Source organism: Sparus aurata, chromosome 23, assembly GCF_900880675.1.
Source record: "Sparus aurata chromosome 23, fSpaAur1.1, whole genome shotgun sequence".
Taxonomy (NCBI): Eukaryota; Metazoa; Chordata; class Actinopteri; order Spariformes; family Sparidae; genus Sparus; species Sparus aurata.
Window position 1 is genome coordinate 8,406,531 of NC_044209.1, and position 15,179 is coordinate 8,421,709.

General features: G+C 42.0%; 2 protein-coding genes across 3 annotated transcripts; one reads left to right on the forward strand and one right to left on the reverse strand.

The window, feature by feature from the left end:
- The first annotated feature begins 3,047 nt into the window (after positions 1-3,047).
- On the forward strand, positions 3,048-5,151 carry LOC115576042 (GTPase IMAP family member 7). 2 transcript variants are annotated; one of them, XM_030408530.1, is made up of 2 exons: positions 3,048-3,462; positions 3,738-5,151. In XM_030408530.1, the coding sequence occupies exons 1-2, from the start codon at positions 3,402-3,404 to the stop codon at positions 4,775-4,777; spliced, it is 1,101 nt and encodes a 366-aa protein (XP_030264390.1). In that variant the 5' UTR covers positions 3,048-3,401; the 3' UTR covers positions 4,778-5,151. The 2 variants fall into 2 exon arrangements, with proteins under 2 accessions (XP_030264390.1, XP_030264391.1); XM_030408531.1 differs by having other exon boundaries at positions 3,048-3,435.
- Positions 5,078-10,249, reverse strand: kdelr3 (KDEL endoplasmic reticulum protein retention receptor 3). Its single transcript, XM_030408533.1, has 5 exons — positions 9,767-10,249; positions 9,232-9,332; positions 8,518-8,676; positions 6,875-7,127; positions 5,078-6,725 (listed from the first exon to the last, which is right to left on the reverse strand). Exons 1-5 carry the CDS (start codon positions 9,855-9,857, stop codon positions 6,682-6,684), a joined length of 648 nt encoding a protein of 215 aa, XP_030264393.1. The 5' UTR covers positions 9,858-10,249; the 3' UTR covers positions 5,078-6,681.
- Positions 10,250-15,179: the final 4,930 nt, after the last annotated feature.

A 15,179-nucleotide genomic window follows, 5' to 3' on the forward strand; every position in this document is an offset into this window, starting at 1 on the left:
CGATAACCTGCACTGAAACAAACCTCATGGTGAATTTAATAATTACAAATAACCCCAAACATCATCTCATTATGATCTGTAAGAAAAAATATGTATTTATCTGTTTATATTATATGCCAACACATGTATATCTGTATACACACACAGCCAGTTTCACTGGAGATCAGTGAATTGCCACATTAATGATAAAGAAACATAGGGACATGTACTTCGGGGGCATCTGTTCGGCTTAACAAAACAATCTAGTTGAACAATCTGTGGCGAGTTTTCTCCCTGCTGTGCTTTAACAGCTTTAGCATTTGTGCGATAAAGGGCTACTAATGTGATATTGCATTTCAAATTAACTTAGTGCCAGCTCTGCCTGACATCAAACACTCACTGATTAAGGGATCAAAGCAGAACCGCATCAATTTGTTCTTAGATTAAAATTCATTATTTTTGTTTTCCCATTAATAACTATTACTTGAGTTTGCCCCGATGGCTCATTATCGTTAAATGGAAAATCTGATGGAACAATCTCTAAGGCAGCTACTATGGAGGGGGGCGTAGTGTTATGTTAATTCTGACCTGGTAAGCACAGAATTCTGAAAACGATTACCTTTTATTACATTTTTTACATTTGTTTGTTAGTTTTCAAAAATGATAAAAAGATATTTACAAATGTACAGGAAAAAAAACGAATGTGCCTTTTTAATCTTAGAAGTCAGATGTCAGATACTTATAAATTCTCTTTGCTTAAACAGTTAAACACACAGAACTTTGACGGTAAAAGGATTATTTCTTTGTGTTGCAACAGACAGAATGATGAACATGCTAATTAGCCTACTAGCATAATAGTCGAGGTGCCTGAATGAGGTTTTTAAAGGGCCGCATTCAGGCCATGGGCTGCCTTTTGAACAGGTCTGCTATAGTAGGCAAACCAAATCGTTTGAAAATCAGCTTGACATCTGTCAGTACATAAGCTTTAAGAGTTTGTTTAATCAAACCAACAGCTGCCGTAATAGCAGCAGTTTAGTTTCAATAGTGCCCTCAGCTGGCTATATCCAGGTACTGCAACACAACATTTAATGATGGCTAACACAATAGCATTAACATCAGCCTTTAAAAAAACAACATTAGTGTAAGTTAGCATAGTGTGATATTACAACTATAAAACAGTAAAAAACTATATTGGTAATAACTATATCGATGAAGAGCAATTTTCCTAACCTGAGGGAGAATGCCACCTAGCACCGAGGAAGACTTTAAAGGTTCCATATTATAGAAACACGTTTTTTTCCCCACAGGGTTTTACTGCCCTCTCGTGGTCACAATATGGAACTGCAAACGAATAAATTCATAAAGCACCATCAATGCACACATGAAAACACCTCCGGTACATCCTTTCATAATAAAGTCACCAAGCTAGCGCACTTAATCCGTGAGTGCTCGGTTGTGGTCAGCCCTTATATATATTATCCCTCATTTAGCGTCAATTAACATGAGAGACTATTGATGTTCCGCTCCAAAGTGCAATTATAGTGTATCGCATGTGCATAGGAGCACCTGAAACGTCCCACATTGTTCTTTTTTTGGAAGTCTTGATAACTTTGGAAAAGTTAGCGCGTTGTGGCGGCTATTGCTAGCGGAGAAGCTAGCTAGTACTAGCTAGACAGACTACCCATTTGACTCTCACCTTCAGCACCTTGGAGGTTGTGTATATTCGCTTGAAAACCGATCTAAACTATTATTTCAGGATTATTTGTATCAGTTCCTTTCTTTTGATTCAGTTCAATCACCTGTTTTTCAGGTGTCAGTGTGCTGTCACGTCTCCACTCCGCACTGACGGATTTCATCCGTTGCAGTACCTCACTGTGACCACACGAGGGCAGTAGAAAACATGTAGGCTGTTTACAGAACGCATTAAAAATACTTTATATCGACTAATAACAAAATGTGATTATGAATTGTATGGCTAGCTGTGTCGTTCTCACTGTAGAATGGTAAAAGACGGTGCCCAACCACAAAAAAGTAATACACTTAGAAAGTATCTAGCGGAAGACGTAATATACTATGAGCTCTGAATTATTGATGCTAGCTTGATTAGACGAGTGCAGTTCCTCGCTGTGGCCGCTAGATGGCACTATTTATCACTTTCTCACAGTAAGAGTGGCATGGCAGGTAGGGACAGCCCAAACTAGTAAACAATATGCATGACACAGACAAACCAATGCATCACAAAATACAAAAAATAAAGTGTCCTTTTAACATTTATTCTTTATTTTAATTTTATTTATTTCTTGCACCCTATGTTCCACTTGCCTTTTCTCTTCGATACCTCAGTATTATATTTTATTTACCTCAGTATTTTTTATTATCTACCATTTTATTTTATAACAACTTAAGCAGGATAAGAGTTCTCTTAAAGGAAGACACTTTGGCATGAGGATGGATATGTGTATTGGATGTGTGCTTATATACGCATCTATGTGTGTGTTTGCAGGAGGGATATGAGCTATTAGTCCACTAGTAGAGTGGGTTTCTGCATGACTTACTGCTTTGAGCCCCTTAATACTATGGGATGGATTCTTGGTCTCTGTAACTTGGGCAGAGCCAAGGATTCGTTTGAAGCTGGCTGTGGTGCTCCATTCTACTGTGAACACAAAACAATCTCACTGACAGATTATTCTCTGGTTTTACTCAAAGCCCCCATAGGGCAGAACTACGGATTTAAGTGTTTACACTTAGGGGAACTCTCTGTACCTGTGCTTAATCTACCCTTGGCTACTATCTATCTATCTAGTCCTTTGGCAAGATAGTTATGATAGCATTCCAAGTACCTCTGGTGAATATTCAAAATGAAGTGACCTACATTACAGATGGATGTCCCGTAGATTCCCACATTACCTTGGACACATTTGAAATGACACACTTGTTCCCTGTAGTTGTTTTGTTCCGCTGGTTAATAACTATGAATATGAAACTGTCTGCCCAAGACTTGCAGAGTGTGGACCTTCACTGCCATCCAGTGGCCGCAGTGGGAACTACAAATGTGAAATAATTATTAATATCAATGTAGAACTCATCATTTGCGTGTTTATCACAAGTAACAGCGGCGACAACAGAGTCGTATTAAGTAAGGAGCTGTTTTAGTTTTAGTGAGAGTTTCCCGATATGGTTGTCTTCACTGCTTGATAACTTCACTCCAGTGTTATCAGTTCAGGGCTCGCGGCGGTGTGCGGCGCCTCTCTGCTCCTCCACGGACTGCAGCTCCACTGACGCTCCCTGCGGTGTGGCTGGGAATTAAATGACACTTGACAGCAGGAGGACATCTCACTCGCAACCAAAGCATCTGCCTCCTTCGTCTTAGGTCACCGAAAAACCGGCGAGCCAGAGACTTTGATGTAGCTGCTGTGTTTAGGATGTCGTCCCCCGAAAATGCTGCGTCACATGAAGGTATGCCGATGACCGTCATCAGATCAGGTTAGTGTTCAGGAGAGAGCGCTTAAAAACATAATCACAGCACTTACAAAATATTATATTATATTTAATTAAATTACCCAGTATATATATATAACATAAACCTGCCTACATTTGACCTTCAAATTTGAATGTTCTCTAGAAAATGTTAGTGTGTAGCATTTTCTGGAAACTCTGATTCAAAAATATTACATATTAATACTGCAAAATAGTTTTTAAATAATAATAATAATAATAATAATAATATTAAACATGTGCTATGATTGTAATTTTTCCAGGCTGTGAAGCACCACTCCCTCCATCAGAGGCTGAACCCCTGAGGATTGTTCTGCTGGGGAGGACAGGGACAGGCAGGAGCTCCTCAGGCAACACCATCCTGGGCAGGCCCGCCTTCTGGGTCGATGTCTCCCCCTGCTCGGTCACCACACAGTGCCAGAGAAAGACTCTGACGGTGGACGGCCGGAGTGTCTCTGTGATCGACACTCCAGGTTTCTTCCACACACAGCTGTCCCCCGAGGAGGTCATGGCGGAGGTGGGACGGTGTGTCGTCCTCTCCTCTCCGGGACCCCACGCCTTCCTGGTGACCCTGCGGCCCGGCAGGTTCACCCAGGAGGAGAGAGACACCTTGGAGTGGATCAAGGTTACGTTTGGCCCTGGAGCCATCAGGTTCACTGTGGTGTTGTTCACCTGGGGAGACCAGCTGCTGGGGAAGAGCATCGAAGACTTCCTGCAGGAGAGTGATGAGCTGTCAGAATTTGTCAGCAGCTGCTGCGGGGGGTATCACGTCTTTGATAATAGTGGACAGCAGAAGACAACAGAGTGTCCACAACAGGTTGTGCAGCTTCTGGAGAAGATAGACAAGATCGTGGCAGACAACGGAGGCGGTTGCTACAGCAACGAGATGTTCAAGGAGGCCGAGAGGGCCATCAGGGAGGCACAGGAGAGGATTCTGGGAGAGAGAGGACACAAGTTCCTTCAGAAGGAGGCTCAAGACAAGGAGGCACAGGGAGGGTTAGAGAGAGGGAAGAAGGAAGATGAGGAGACGAGGAGGGAGGAAGAGGAGGCCAGGAAAAGGGCGGAGCGGCTCTTCTGGTCTGAGCTGGTGTCTGCGATGGGGAGAGGCGCAGCAGAGGGAGCAGGGATCGTCGGGAAAGACAAGGGGAAGGGGAAGGCTGTGAAGAAGGTGAAGGTGGTGGAGAAGGCGGCAGCTCTGGTAGCGTCGCCGCTCTCCATCCGCTCAGCTGCAAGAGTGGTGGAGGGAGCCGTGAGGGAAGGAAGTAAGGTGTTCTATAAACACAGAAAAACCTTTCTGCATTGAGGCCTAACTTGACTCTGTGTTCAATGAGGAGTTCTCAGTAAATGCGGACTAAGTGGATATTACGGTTAACACTGAGGCGATGATTCATGTGAAAGAAAGTCGCTTTGTTGTGAATTTTCACTGTGCATCACACATCGACTGCTAGTCATCGGTTTTAGTATCAGCACAATGCACCAGCACTTTCAGTCTGTACAGTTGAATGATAATGCTTGTGTGTGTGTGTGTTTGTTAAAGGCAAACATCCTGTTGTGTTGCAGTGCATGTGGATTCGTCATAAAAGAACACAGCCACACCTTCGAATTGAGAGATTTCACAATATAATTAATGTCATGTCAGAAAACGGTGCGCAAATAAACATATTGTGACTTAAAACACCTTTAAGCGTCAAAAACTGCTCAACATTTTAAACTTCCCTCTCTCTTTAAAAAAAGAATCACAGACGAAACAAGACAGTTTGGCCAAGGAAGCGACCGAGGAACTAGAAAACCTTGCAGCAGGTGTCTGCTCCGTCTTTGGCTTCATTCAAGACATGACAAAATGTTCAGCCCTTTTTTTTTTTTCTCCCATGAAGAAATACATTGAAATATAAAAGACGACCACTGAGAGGAAATACAAAAAAATTGTAACTTGGCAGTAAAGGAGAGAAATCATTTGCACATAATGCAGCGAGCTATTCCGGGAGTGTGTAACATTAAAGAACCACAGAGGAAGACGATTTGAAGAAGATTATAGAGTACACATTTACAAACGCTACAGTATTTCTCATTACTGTAAATCATCAGGGAAGACGTTGATTGGATAAAGTGTAGGAAAACTCGGACATGAAACTCTGGGCAGCGGTTCAGCTTCGACACAGGTCTGTGTCTGCACTGTGTGAACACTGAGGCTACATATAATCTATCTGAGTGCAGTACATACAAGCTACAGCCAACCCCATTTACACTTTTGTGGGTTTGACATTCTAGGGCTTCAGATTCAGACCAAAATCAGACGTTGCAGGTAAAAGCACAGGGTCGTGCGGCGGTGTGGAAAGACACAACCAGGAGAGCATTAGTGTTTGTGAACTTCACTTGGATAGCACCCAGTTTCCGGCCCCTGGCTTGAGATTAGTCAACTGGGCAGCATGACGTTGTTCGAGACACAAAGCGACATGAATTTGGCAGACCTCTGAATGTTTGTGCATGTGTATTTGTTTATCCTGTATGATAGTATCTGTGACACGCTGACATAGAATATGTTATGTCGACCGGCGCTCATAAGAAAACACAAATACCTTCCATTGCGGGTAATAAAGTAGGAAGCTATATATTTACAGTCTAGTGTAAAGAGCTGAACAGATAATACTGCTGATCTGATCGCCGGTTTATTCGATTCTGTTTAACTTTTTGCATCGGGCCACTGCATTTTTTTGTGGTCCACACTGCAGTAGCCTAAACACACTACCTGGACTGAAAATGAGTGGGAGGGCTGGCGTGTTTTTCGCTGCAACGCCCGATTTAGGTCTGAATGAGGCCTCCAGAGCCAAAGTGTCCATCAGAACAAAAGAGAAAGACGAGACACACGCAGTTTCTATAGTGTTCCACACTTGCCTGAATTATGTACCACGTGTATCCCAGGGACACCTTTCCAGTGTCACATTTGCATCTCATGAACAACAAAAACCCCCGAGGACACAGAAATACGCAGACACACACACGCACACACACACACACACACACACACACACAAAATACCAGCCAGACAGAAGATCCCGTTCTAGAAGTGCACTCATTTTGGTATACAGATTGACGTCCAACCATTAGTCCCATTGCTAAATTCATGTACAGTTGAAGGGCATGGACTGTGTTCAGATGCTGAACTGTAGCAGGCACCCACGGGTAGCTCAGTGGAGCAGACGTCGGTTTTTAAATGGGCATCGGCAGGCTCATCTTTCCTCTTCCTTTAAGCACTGCAGACAAAAGAAAGCGGGATGGTAAGACGTTTGTTGTCACAAAAGATTAACCTAAAAAAAAAAAACCCTTAAATGACTAGGTACCCCCACTAATCCACACAGATCTCATCTGAAATCAGCTCCTTCTTGCAGTAGTTGTAACTCACCCCTTGTGGCGTAAAGGTAGAAGAAGTCGCAGTAGAAAATGGTCTGCACGACGCCAGACACCACGGCGATCTGATCGAAGAAGCCCTCCGTGTGGTAACGCCACACCCAGTTGGCGATGTACAGGGCTCGGTAGAGGCCGAGGAAGAACAGGTAGTGGGTGGTGATGGATTCCGCCTCGCCCGTCTTGGTGATCATGAAGAGCTGCGGCATTATGGCCACCGCCTCCAGGAAAATGGAGAAGGTCCACAGGATCTGGGTGGTATGAGTGTGAAGGGGACAGATGAGGGGTTAAAAGTACAAAATGAGAAAAAGTTGTACTGTTTGTGCAACTGCAAGTTTATAAACCCAGAGTGAGCTTACAAGTGAAGAGCTTTCAACTCTTCTACACCTGAAGATATGGGCTTCAAAATTTGGGCAAACAAAGGTCTTAGTATAATTGCAGATTTATTTGACAACAACACTCTTTTGTCGTTTGTCGATTTGAAACAAAAATATGGCATCCAACCAAACCATTTCTTCAAATACCTGCAGATAAGAAGCTATATATTTAAGCTACAGAAGTCTTTATCTCTACCTACACTCTGCCCTATAGAAGAAATAGCAACAAATCAACATCCTAAGAAGGGTTTGACTTCAAGCTTCTATGCATCAATCATGGAAGGTTCAAAGGTTTCCTCAGATAGGAAAAGATTGGCTTGGTGTGAGGATCTAAATTCAGTAATCTCCACCGAGGACTGGCAAAAGATTTGCTTAAAATCTCAAATACAAACAATAAATTCTCATTTTAAACTACTTCAGTACAAGTGGATAATGAGAATATATGTAACACCAACTCAACTAAATAAATTCAACCCCAATAACTCTGACACGTGCTACAAGTGTGGTAGAGTGGGCACACTATATCATTGCCTATGGGATTGCCCATTGATTCAGGCCTTTTGGAGTGAGGTGATGGATATGATTTTGCAGGTTACAGTTATAAAACTAATATTAGACCCCAAACTTTGTATTCTTGGTATTTTTCCGATAAACCTTAACCTTAACAGGGCAAATAAATCTATGATTATTTTTTGCATGTTACAAGCCAAATACACTATAGCAAAGTCATGGAAATCCACTACTAAACCAAGTACCAGTGTCTGGCTTGCAGGATTATCAGACTCCCTGGCACTGGAAAAACTCACCTTCACGTTAAAGGGTAAATATCTAATCTTTGACAGTATGTGGAGATCTTTTATGGTGTTCTTGGAGGGGAGGAAAGCATTGGAGGCTTGTTCCCCCTGTATGTAAGCCATCAACAAATGTAATTACCATGCATTTATTATACGTCTGTTTGGTTTTTTTTTGGTTTTCCGCTCCTTTTATTTATATTTGAAATGCTTTTCTTCAAGTGAGATGATGGATTATTTATATTTTGGAATTTGTAAATAACACATGCTACTGCCCTGTGATGTTTGTACCATTTAAGATGAGCCATATTGTGACAGTTTTGTTCTGCACCTGTATTTTCTTGTTGTATTGTGAATATTTATTCTGAAAAATTTAATAAACACACTTGTTTAAAAAACTCTTCTACACCTGGACCCAACTTTTATCAAATATAATGTTTGAATGTTTTTAAATATTTCTTTTTTTTTTTTACCTCCATTGGGGTGAAAGCGTAGTTTTCCAGGAAGGAGAGCCCGATCACTGGCACCAACAGGAACTCAACGCGGAACGTGTCATTCTCTGAGTTGTCTGTGTTCCTGAAGCGCATGTAGATCAGGTACACGGTGGCATATGACAGAGCCAGGAACACCACCTGAGGGCAGAGGCGAGCATTGACTATTGGCCATGCAACTCAACGTGAACATTTTTCACTATTTTCATTATACACGTATGAAAAGATTATGTTCAGGATTTATCAACGTTACCACTTATATGATGATCCAAAAACTGAAAAAACTGAAAAATGCTCATCACAATATACAAATAGCCCAAAGTGATGTCATCAATTTAACATTCTTCATTTATTATTATTATAAGTAACAAAGAAAAGCAGCAAATCCTCACATTAATGAAGCTGCAACCAGCTAATGTTTGACAATGTTGCTTGATAAATAACAGAAGCGATCAACCAACTATCAATATAGTTCACACATTTTCTTTTGATTGACTAATCACTTCATCAACACGTCATTGCAGCTCCACTTTAACCTGCTCCAGTTGCCATTGTTTGTCTTCATCAACCAGACTTAATACCCTTGCACAAGCTTTGGCTTTGTGTACGCTGGAGTTAGGTTAAGGGTAAGCTTCCAGTGAAACGGCATGTGTGTGTTACGGTGCGGTCGAGGCTGTTTGTGATCTACACTCTTACCTTCATGACTGTGTTGTAAGCAGAGATGTAGACTGTGAACAGATCAAGGTATCTGGTGGTGAAGACCAGGGCGAACAGCACCTGAGACTTCCCAGAGATGCCTGCAGGGAGAGGAAAAAGGGGGGGTTGGATCAGTGTGTAGAAGGGCAATCAAAAGCAGCTGACCCCAGCAGACCTCTGGCTCACAAATACTAGAAAGAAAATGTTATGATTTCCCCATTTTTATGATTCAACAGTAACAGCAGCAGCAATGAGTTCGGTTTAAAGATGCAGGCTGATGTGTGATAGGTGGAGCAGGCAAGCAGATCACCGTGTTAACATTGCCACGTCGCTTCCACTCATGAAGATCTACACAGCATGATGCAAATACCCTCCACCATCACGAATTTGACTGATATCTACAAAAAACATTTGAGCAACACTGACTCGCTACTGCACAATACTGCACAACTCCAAGTCCAAATACACAGTGAGGCTGAATTATAGACCCGCGGTGACTTAAAGTACAGTGGTGTCTGTGTCGGTGTCAGCCTACCAGCACAGGATTTGGACCTCCATATCTTCAGCAACAGGATGATGATAGCCACCAGATGTGACACGTCACCCGCCAGACGAAAGATGTTCATGTTGTTTGAGTTCCGCCTTAATGACTAACGTTAAACCGTAAAGCAACTCCTCGAAGGCCTTAGGAGTCCTCGGGAGACAGGGCAGAGTTGCTTGGCCACAAAAAAAAAGTGCGAACACAAGAGTTAAGTAAAAGACGAGTTAAAAAGCTAAAAGAGGAGGAAAAGAAGAAGAAGCTAACCGCTACACAGTGGGCTCCGGGTCTGTCTGTCTGTCTGTCTGCTCGGTGGCTCTTTATCTAAACGCATGCAGATAACAAAAACAGATATGATGTCCACTGACTGCACTCACTAGCTCAGCTGTGTCGGGGGGCAGCCTGGGAGCAAAGTTAATTCAGAGGAGGTGACGTGGCTGACAGCTCGGACATCAGCAACCAGCATCAAGTCCACCGGGATGTAACCACTGTATCCTTTTCCGGTTCTGAGGTTTCTAAGTAAAACTCGTGCTAGGCAACACGCGATCTTCTGTTTAGAATTAGACACAATAGTCTATAAAAACTGACACGCTGCGTCTTAAATTCATCAAGTAATATATGTATACAACACTAGTGAATACTATCAGGCGATTCTTTATTTCAGTTACACGTTCGCGTTTTATTTTGAAGGCAACGCCACATGGTTTCCGGTGTTGTCTCTCTGTCTAGCTTGACGGAAATGGGAGGACTGGGCTGTGTTGTGGCCAAGTATGCTACAGCCCTGATTAAACAGCAGATGGCGACATGCTGCAGGCAATGGGGAAAAGGAGCACCATTCTGATCAGTAGGAGGGAATCATTTCAAGAAATATCTAAAATAAATGTCTATTTGTTTTTAGACACAGAGCTCTATTTTCCCAGTATCAGATTACTCTTGCTTGATTTCATAAGCAATTCCGTCATCATAAAAAATGCGCAAAGCAGCTTTTTTTTTTTTCTTTTTTAGAAATGAATGTCCACATCCATATTTACTGGTTTGCAGTGTTCCTCTTCTGGAGCTTTGCGGGTGCATTGCAGCATATTTTTAACGTTTGATTAGATGAATAGTGGGACACTGACTGTTGGTAGGAGTGTGTATCATTTGTGCGTGTGCACGAGACCAAAGAAAACAGGGACTCACTCAAGATACAAAAAAAAACAAAAAAACGCTCCAAAGACTAAATGCCCGTGCACCCCCACACTGTCAGGAATAAAAATTCTGTGGGTGAAATACTGAATCATTTAGCCTATTTATTTATGTAGTTGGTTAAAAAGTAGACAATATATTATTAGTGTTTTGGTGGCATCTTTTATGCCTTCATCAGATTGCAATAGCGAAGAGATGACAGGAATCAAAGGAGAGAGGGGTGCAACAAAGGGTGCCAGCTGAATTGAATGTACGGATGTTGTGCTTCATGGCCAGCCTGGTATCTTGTAAACTTTATATAAAAGTGAATCTGCAGATTCATCAGATTAAACATTTTTAGGTTCTCTTCTGCTTTTTCCTGAACCTTCAACATCCACCATTATTCACTCACTCACTCACTCACTCACTCACTTTACTCACATCTTTGTCTTTACTGTGTGATGTGTTTTTTGAAAGAACATTAAAGTTTTTTGTGGAATGCAAATGAAAACTTTCTCTTCAGGGAAGTGCCATGACAGCCTGTCCTCCAATTTGTGTTGCTAAAAGAATCTTATCCCCAAACCTTTGTTTCCAGTGAAGGCTTGTAGCATTGCACTTATACCTTTCAGTGTTTTAAAATAATTTCCAGCCTCTCTTTTCACTGTCTTCTGACACCACCTGACTTCCTTTCCTCCGAGCTCTGCTCTCTGAATCACTGTTGAGAAACCTCAAACAGCTCCATTTCCGATCATTCGGTGTCTCCCTTCCTGTAAAATCCCACCGTCTCCACCTCCTCGTTCCGCCTCCTTCCTAATCCACAAATTGCTGCTGAATTCAGGCGTCACACATATCCTTCTCCCCTGCATCCTACTCTCACTTTTGATGCAGTAAAAACCAGTACAGGGCACCTGAAACTACTTTGGAAGTGCTTTCAGCCTACTTGGAGTGCACCCGTGATGCTGCAGAGAAGTGAGGGGGCACTGCACACCAACGAAGAGTACACAGTTCACTTACAGACGCCTGAAGCATCCAGCACACAGCCTGGTCCCTTTTCTCTGTCTGTAACTTGTTCAAGTTGGGCACTTTTCTCAGGCAGAAGTGTTCATATTGTCTGAAATCTGATACATCAGACAGTAAGAAAGAGGAATTACACAACGATATACAGAATATGCCATAAAATGATGCTTTATTAATCTCCTGTGGGTGATTTATTCCAGACAACTGTGCGGTAGAGGACATCCTCTGGACAGCGCTGACCCATACATATATAGGCTACTGTAATGAGCGTGTGCTGAACAAAAGGTTATGGGAACTAATCTGACACCCAGGCCTGATTAGTAGCTATTTATACATCACACAGTCCGGTCTGCCTTGAGGAGTCTGTCTGCTTGGTCATCTCCTCCTCAATGCCGGCCTGTGTGTGACCGTTGGATCAGTCTCTCTGCAACACCTTGATCCCCTCTTGTTTTTTTCTTTTTACACAGCCCATCTTCTTTAGAGCATCTTCTGTAATGGTACCCAGTCATTTAATGCCTGACTCTGTACAAAACCACCAATGCTTTATGGGGAAGGCTCACCTCAGCTGTGAGCACTGACGCTGTAGCTGGTAAAGGGTGTGATTATCTGTAAAACGAGGCTCAAGGTAATTAATAGGTGGAATCATTTGGGCAGTCATGTAGAATTCAATTTGATTTCCACCTGGAGCTTCCTTTTATAGCTTGTCTAGTATCACAGTTTTCTATGCCTATTCTCTACAATACAAAACCTGTATGATTTTTATAAAGTTATCTATGTACCAATGATCAAATTGGTATTAATCGCTTTTTATGAGTAAAATCAGACTAGAATTAGACCTTAAATAGTGTCTTCCAAACCAGTGTTAAAGCTCAGGGTAAAGGAAAGCTCATAACTAGCATTTACACTTTCTTTTCAACTTTTCTTTTCACTTTTTTTAACGAATCAGGGAATCTTTCAGAGAAATATTCACCACATTTCTCTGTTCTGGGTCCGATGATGAGATTGGCTGACCTGTACTAACCTACTGTTCTCATCATTCTTGTTAATCTCTTTTGGTGGTCTGACCTGATGTGTGGTTGCAGTCCTTGAGTGTTTGCTCTCCTCTCGCTCTTTGTGCGTGTGTTCTCTGTGCATTGTGAATTAGGAACCAGTATTTCCAATAACCACTCACACAGTCCTTATCATGACTCGCTGTCCTCTGAATAGTTCATCCTCGACATTCAAACTCAAACAGACTTCTCTCAGAAGCGAAGCTCCTTCTTCTCGTACATGTTGCCCTCAGAAGCTCCCTTGCTCTGTCCTCTAAGTTTGTGTTTTCTGTTTACCACGCTGTTGCTGCTACTTACAGTGCTGCTGTGTCTCCATCCGCCCCCTCGTTCCTCCTCTGTGAATTTGTCATATGGGCAGATGCACACCCACATCCCTATTCAGAGTGAGAGATTTTGAACAGAGGTACCCCCCCTGCTCTATAATTTAGAAAGCAGAGGGATGGAAGGAGAACGAGAGGTACAAGGATAGGGATGGAGCGGTGAGGGGGCTAAAGGGGAGCTGTGGGTGATGGCAGCAGGGGGAGAGGGGCGGTTTCCATAGAAACTGTTTGGCACACTTCATATTTCAAACAGCCATGTGGATTGTGGATGAGGGAATTCTAAATTAAACTAGAAAATGTCTCTTGGGGTCTCCTTTTATTGAGCATAATGAGACTGTGTCAATCATCCTTAGGCAGCAGAATGGCTGCTAAAGAAAGTTATGCTAAAATTGTTGAAGTGGTTTTGAGGTCTGCTGTTGCACTCGCCTGTTTATCGGACATTATATTCTATTTTCGGATTTTGAGCAATGAAACAAATTCATATGTGTTAGTTTCAAAGCCAGCACTTTGAAATTGCAAACCTAGTGCTGATAAAAAAAGGAGAATTGTGTTCACTTTGAAATAAGCAGAGCTGGAAAGTACATTACATCCAGTACAAACAGTCTTGATGCAGGATTTTCCATTTTCAGAGGCTTTAATTCCATTGTGTTTTATACATATACAGCTATCATTTCTTTTGGTAGCTATTTAAAAAAAAGTAAAAACATGTGAAAACAATTATACATAATACCAACTTTATAATGAAATCGAATTAAAGAAAACTTGCATAACACTACAACATTAAAACGCTGCATACACATTAACACGCCAATAATTTGACACACTAATGTATTCAAAAGTGTTGTTTTACTTTTGAGTAAGTACACTTAAATGACTGTACTTTTGAACCTTTATTTACTCACTACTTACCTCACATGTGGTGCAATTAAAGACTACTGGGTAGGAAGGACCCTGTTCTTTACGGCAAGCAGAAATGCAAATAAGAAAATATCACTAATGACTCACCTAAACACGTATAGCATTACACAATGGCCATGAATGTGAGTGGGAAACATAAAGTTTTGAGGTTTATTTAGGTTTATGTATACCTGATCATCCCATCAATCATCACAGGTAGTGAATGGGTTTAATTGTCGATGGACCCTTACCCATAATGCTCCTCACTTCCAGTCATCTCCTACTGTCGGTAGCAGGCATAAAATAAAACCCACGCAGTTGTAGTCTTCAGGCTCAGTCATTCTCAGTCATAAAGTTGAATGCACTGCCACATCACAGCTGAAACCGGGAGCTTGGCTGAGAGATATTTCAACTGTACTCGTGATGTTAAACTAAGCAGCATAATCCAAGTCTTTCATATTTACTGACATGCTCAGTGTGTCTGAAACTTATTTTCACAGATTTTGTTGAAAAGATAACGTCCCCAAAATCCCTCAACATTGTTCATCATCCAGAAGTTCTGTCTGGTCCCAGCTCACATTGGCTGACACCATGCAGTCATAGGTTAGCAAGAGAATAATCTTCCCATATCATTGCAACCATCCTGGTACCTTACGTCAAAGAGCCAATTAAACACATCATTTCACAGGGCAGAAAACCTGTTACTGCGCTGCCTGAAATTCTCAAGTTATTATTTCTTTTCCTTGAGTAACTCTGTCTTACTGTGGCATTTAGCATGTGTTATTTGAGCTGCCAGGCTATGGAGTTTGCACCTTGTCAGCTCACTGCACCACCACTGAAAAGATGCTGAAAAACCGTTCATGGCACAGCTGTGAGGGAGTTAATGCAGAGGGATTATGTTTACAGGCCAATTTACACTAACAGCCCTGTGTGACTGTAATCATCGTGGTGGTGCACAGTGTT

Excerpts from the sequence above, each read along its gene's own strand:
- LOC115576042 (XM_030408530.1), top strand. The coding sequence starts at position 3,402 with ATGTCGTCCCCCGAAAATGCTGCGTCACATGAAGGTATGCCGATGACC. Across the intron at positions 3,463-3,737 it reads GATGACCGTCATCAGATCAG|GCTGTGAAGCACCACTCCCT; the intron begins GTTAGTGTTCAG and ends TAATTTTTCCAG.
- kdelr3 (XM_030408533.1), bottom strand. The coding sequence starts at position 9,857 with ATGAACATCTTTCGTCTGGCGGGTGACGTGTCACATCTGGTGGCTATC. Across the intron at positions 9,333-9,766 it reads GAGGTCCAAATCCTGTGCTG|GCATCTCTGGGAAGTCTCAG; the intron begins GTAGGCTGACAC and ends CTCTCCCTGCAG. Across the intron at positions 7,128-8,517 it reads ACGCTTTCACCCCAATGGAG|ATCCTGTGGACCTTCTCCAT; the intron begins GTAAAAAAAAAA and ends CATACCACCCAG.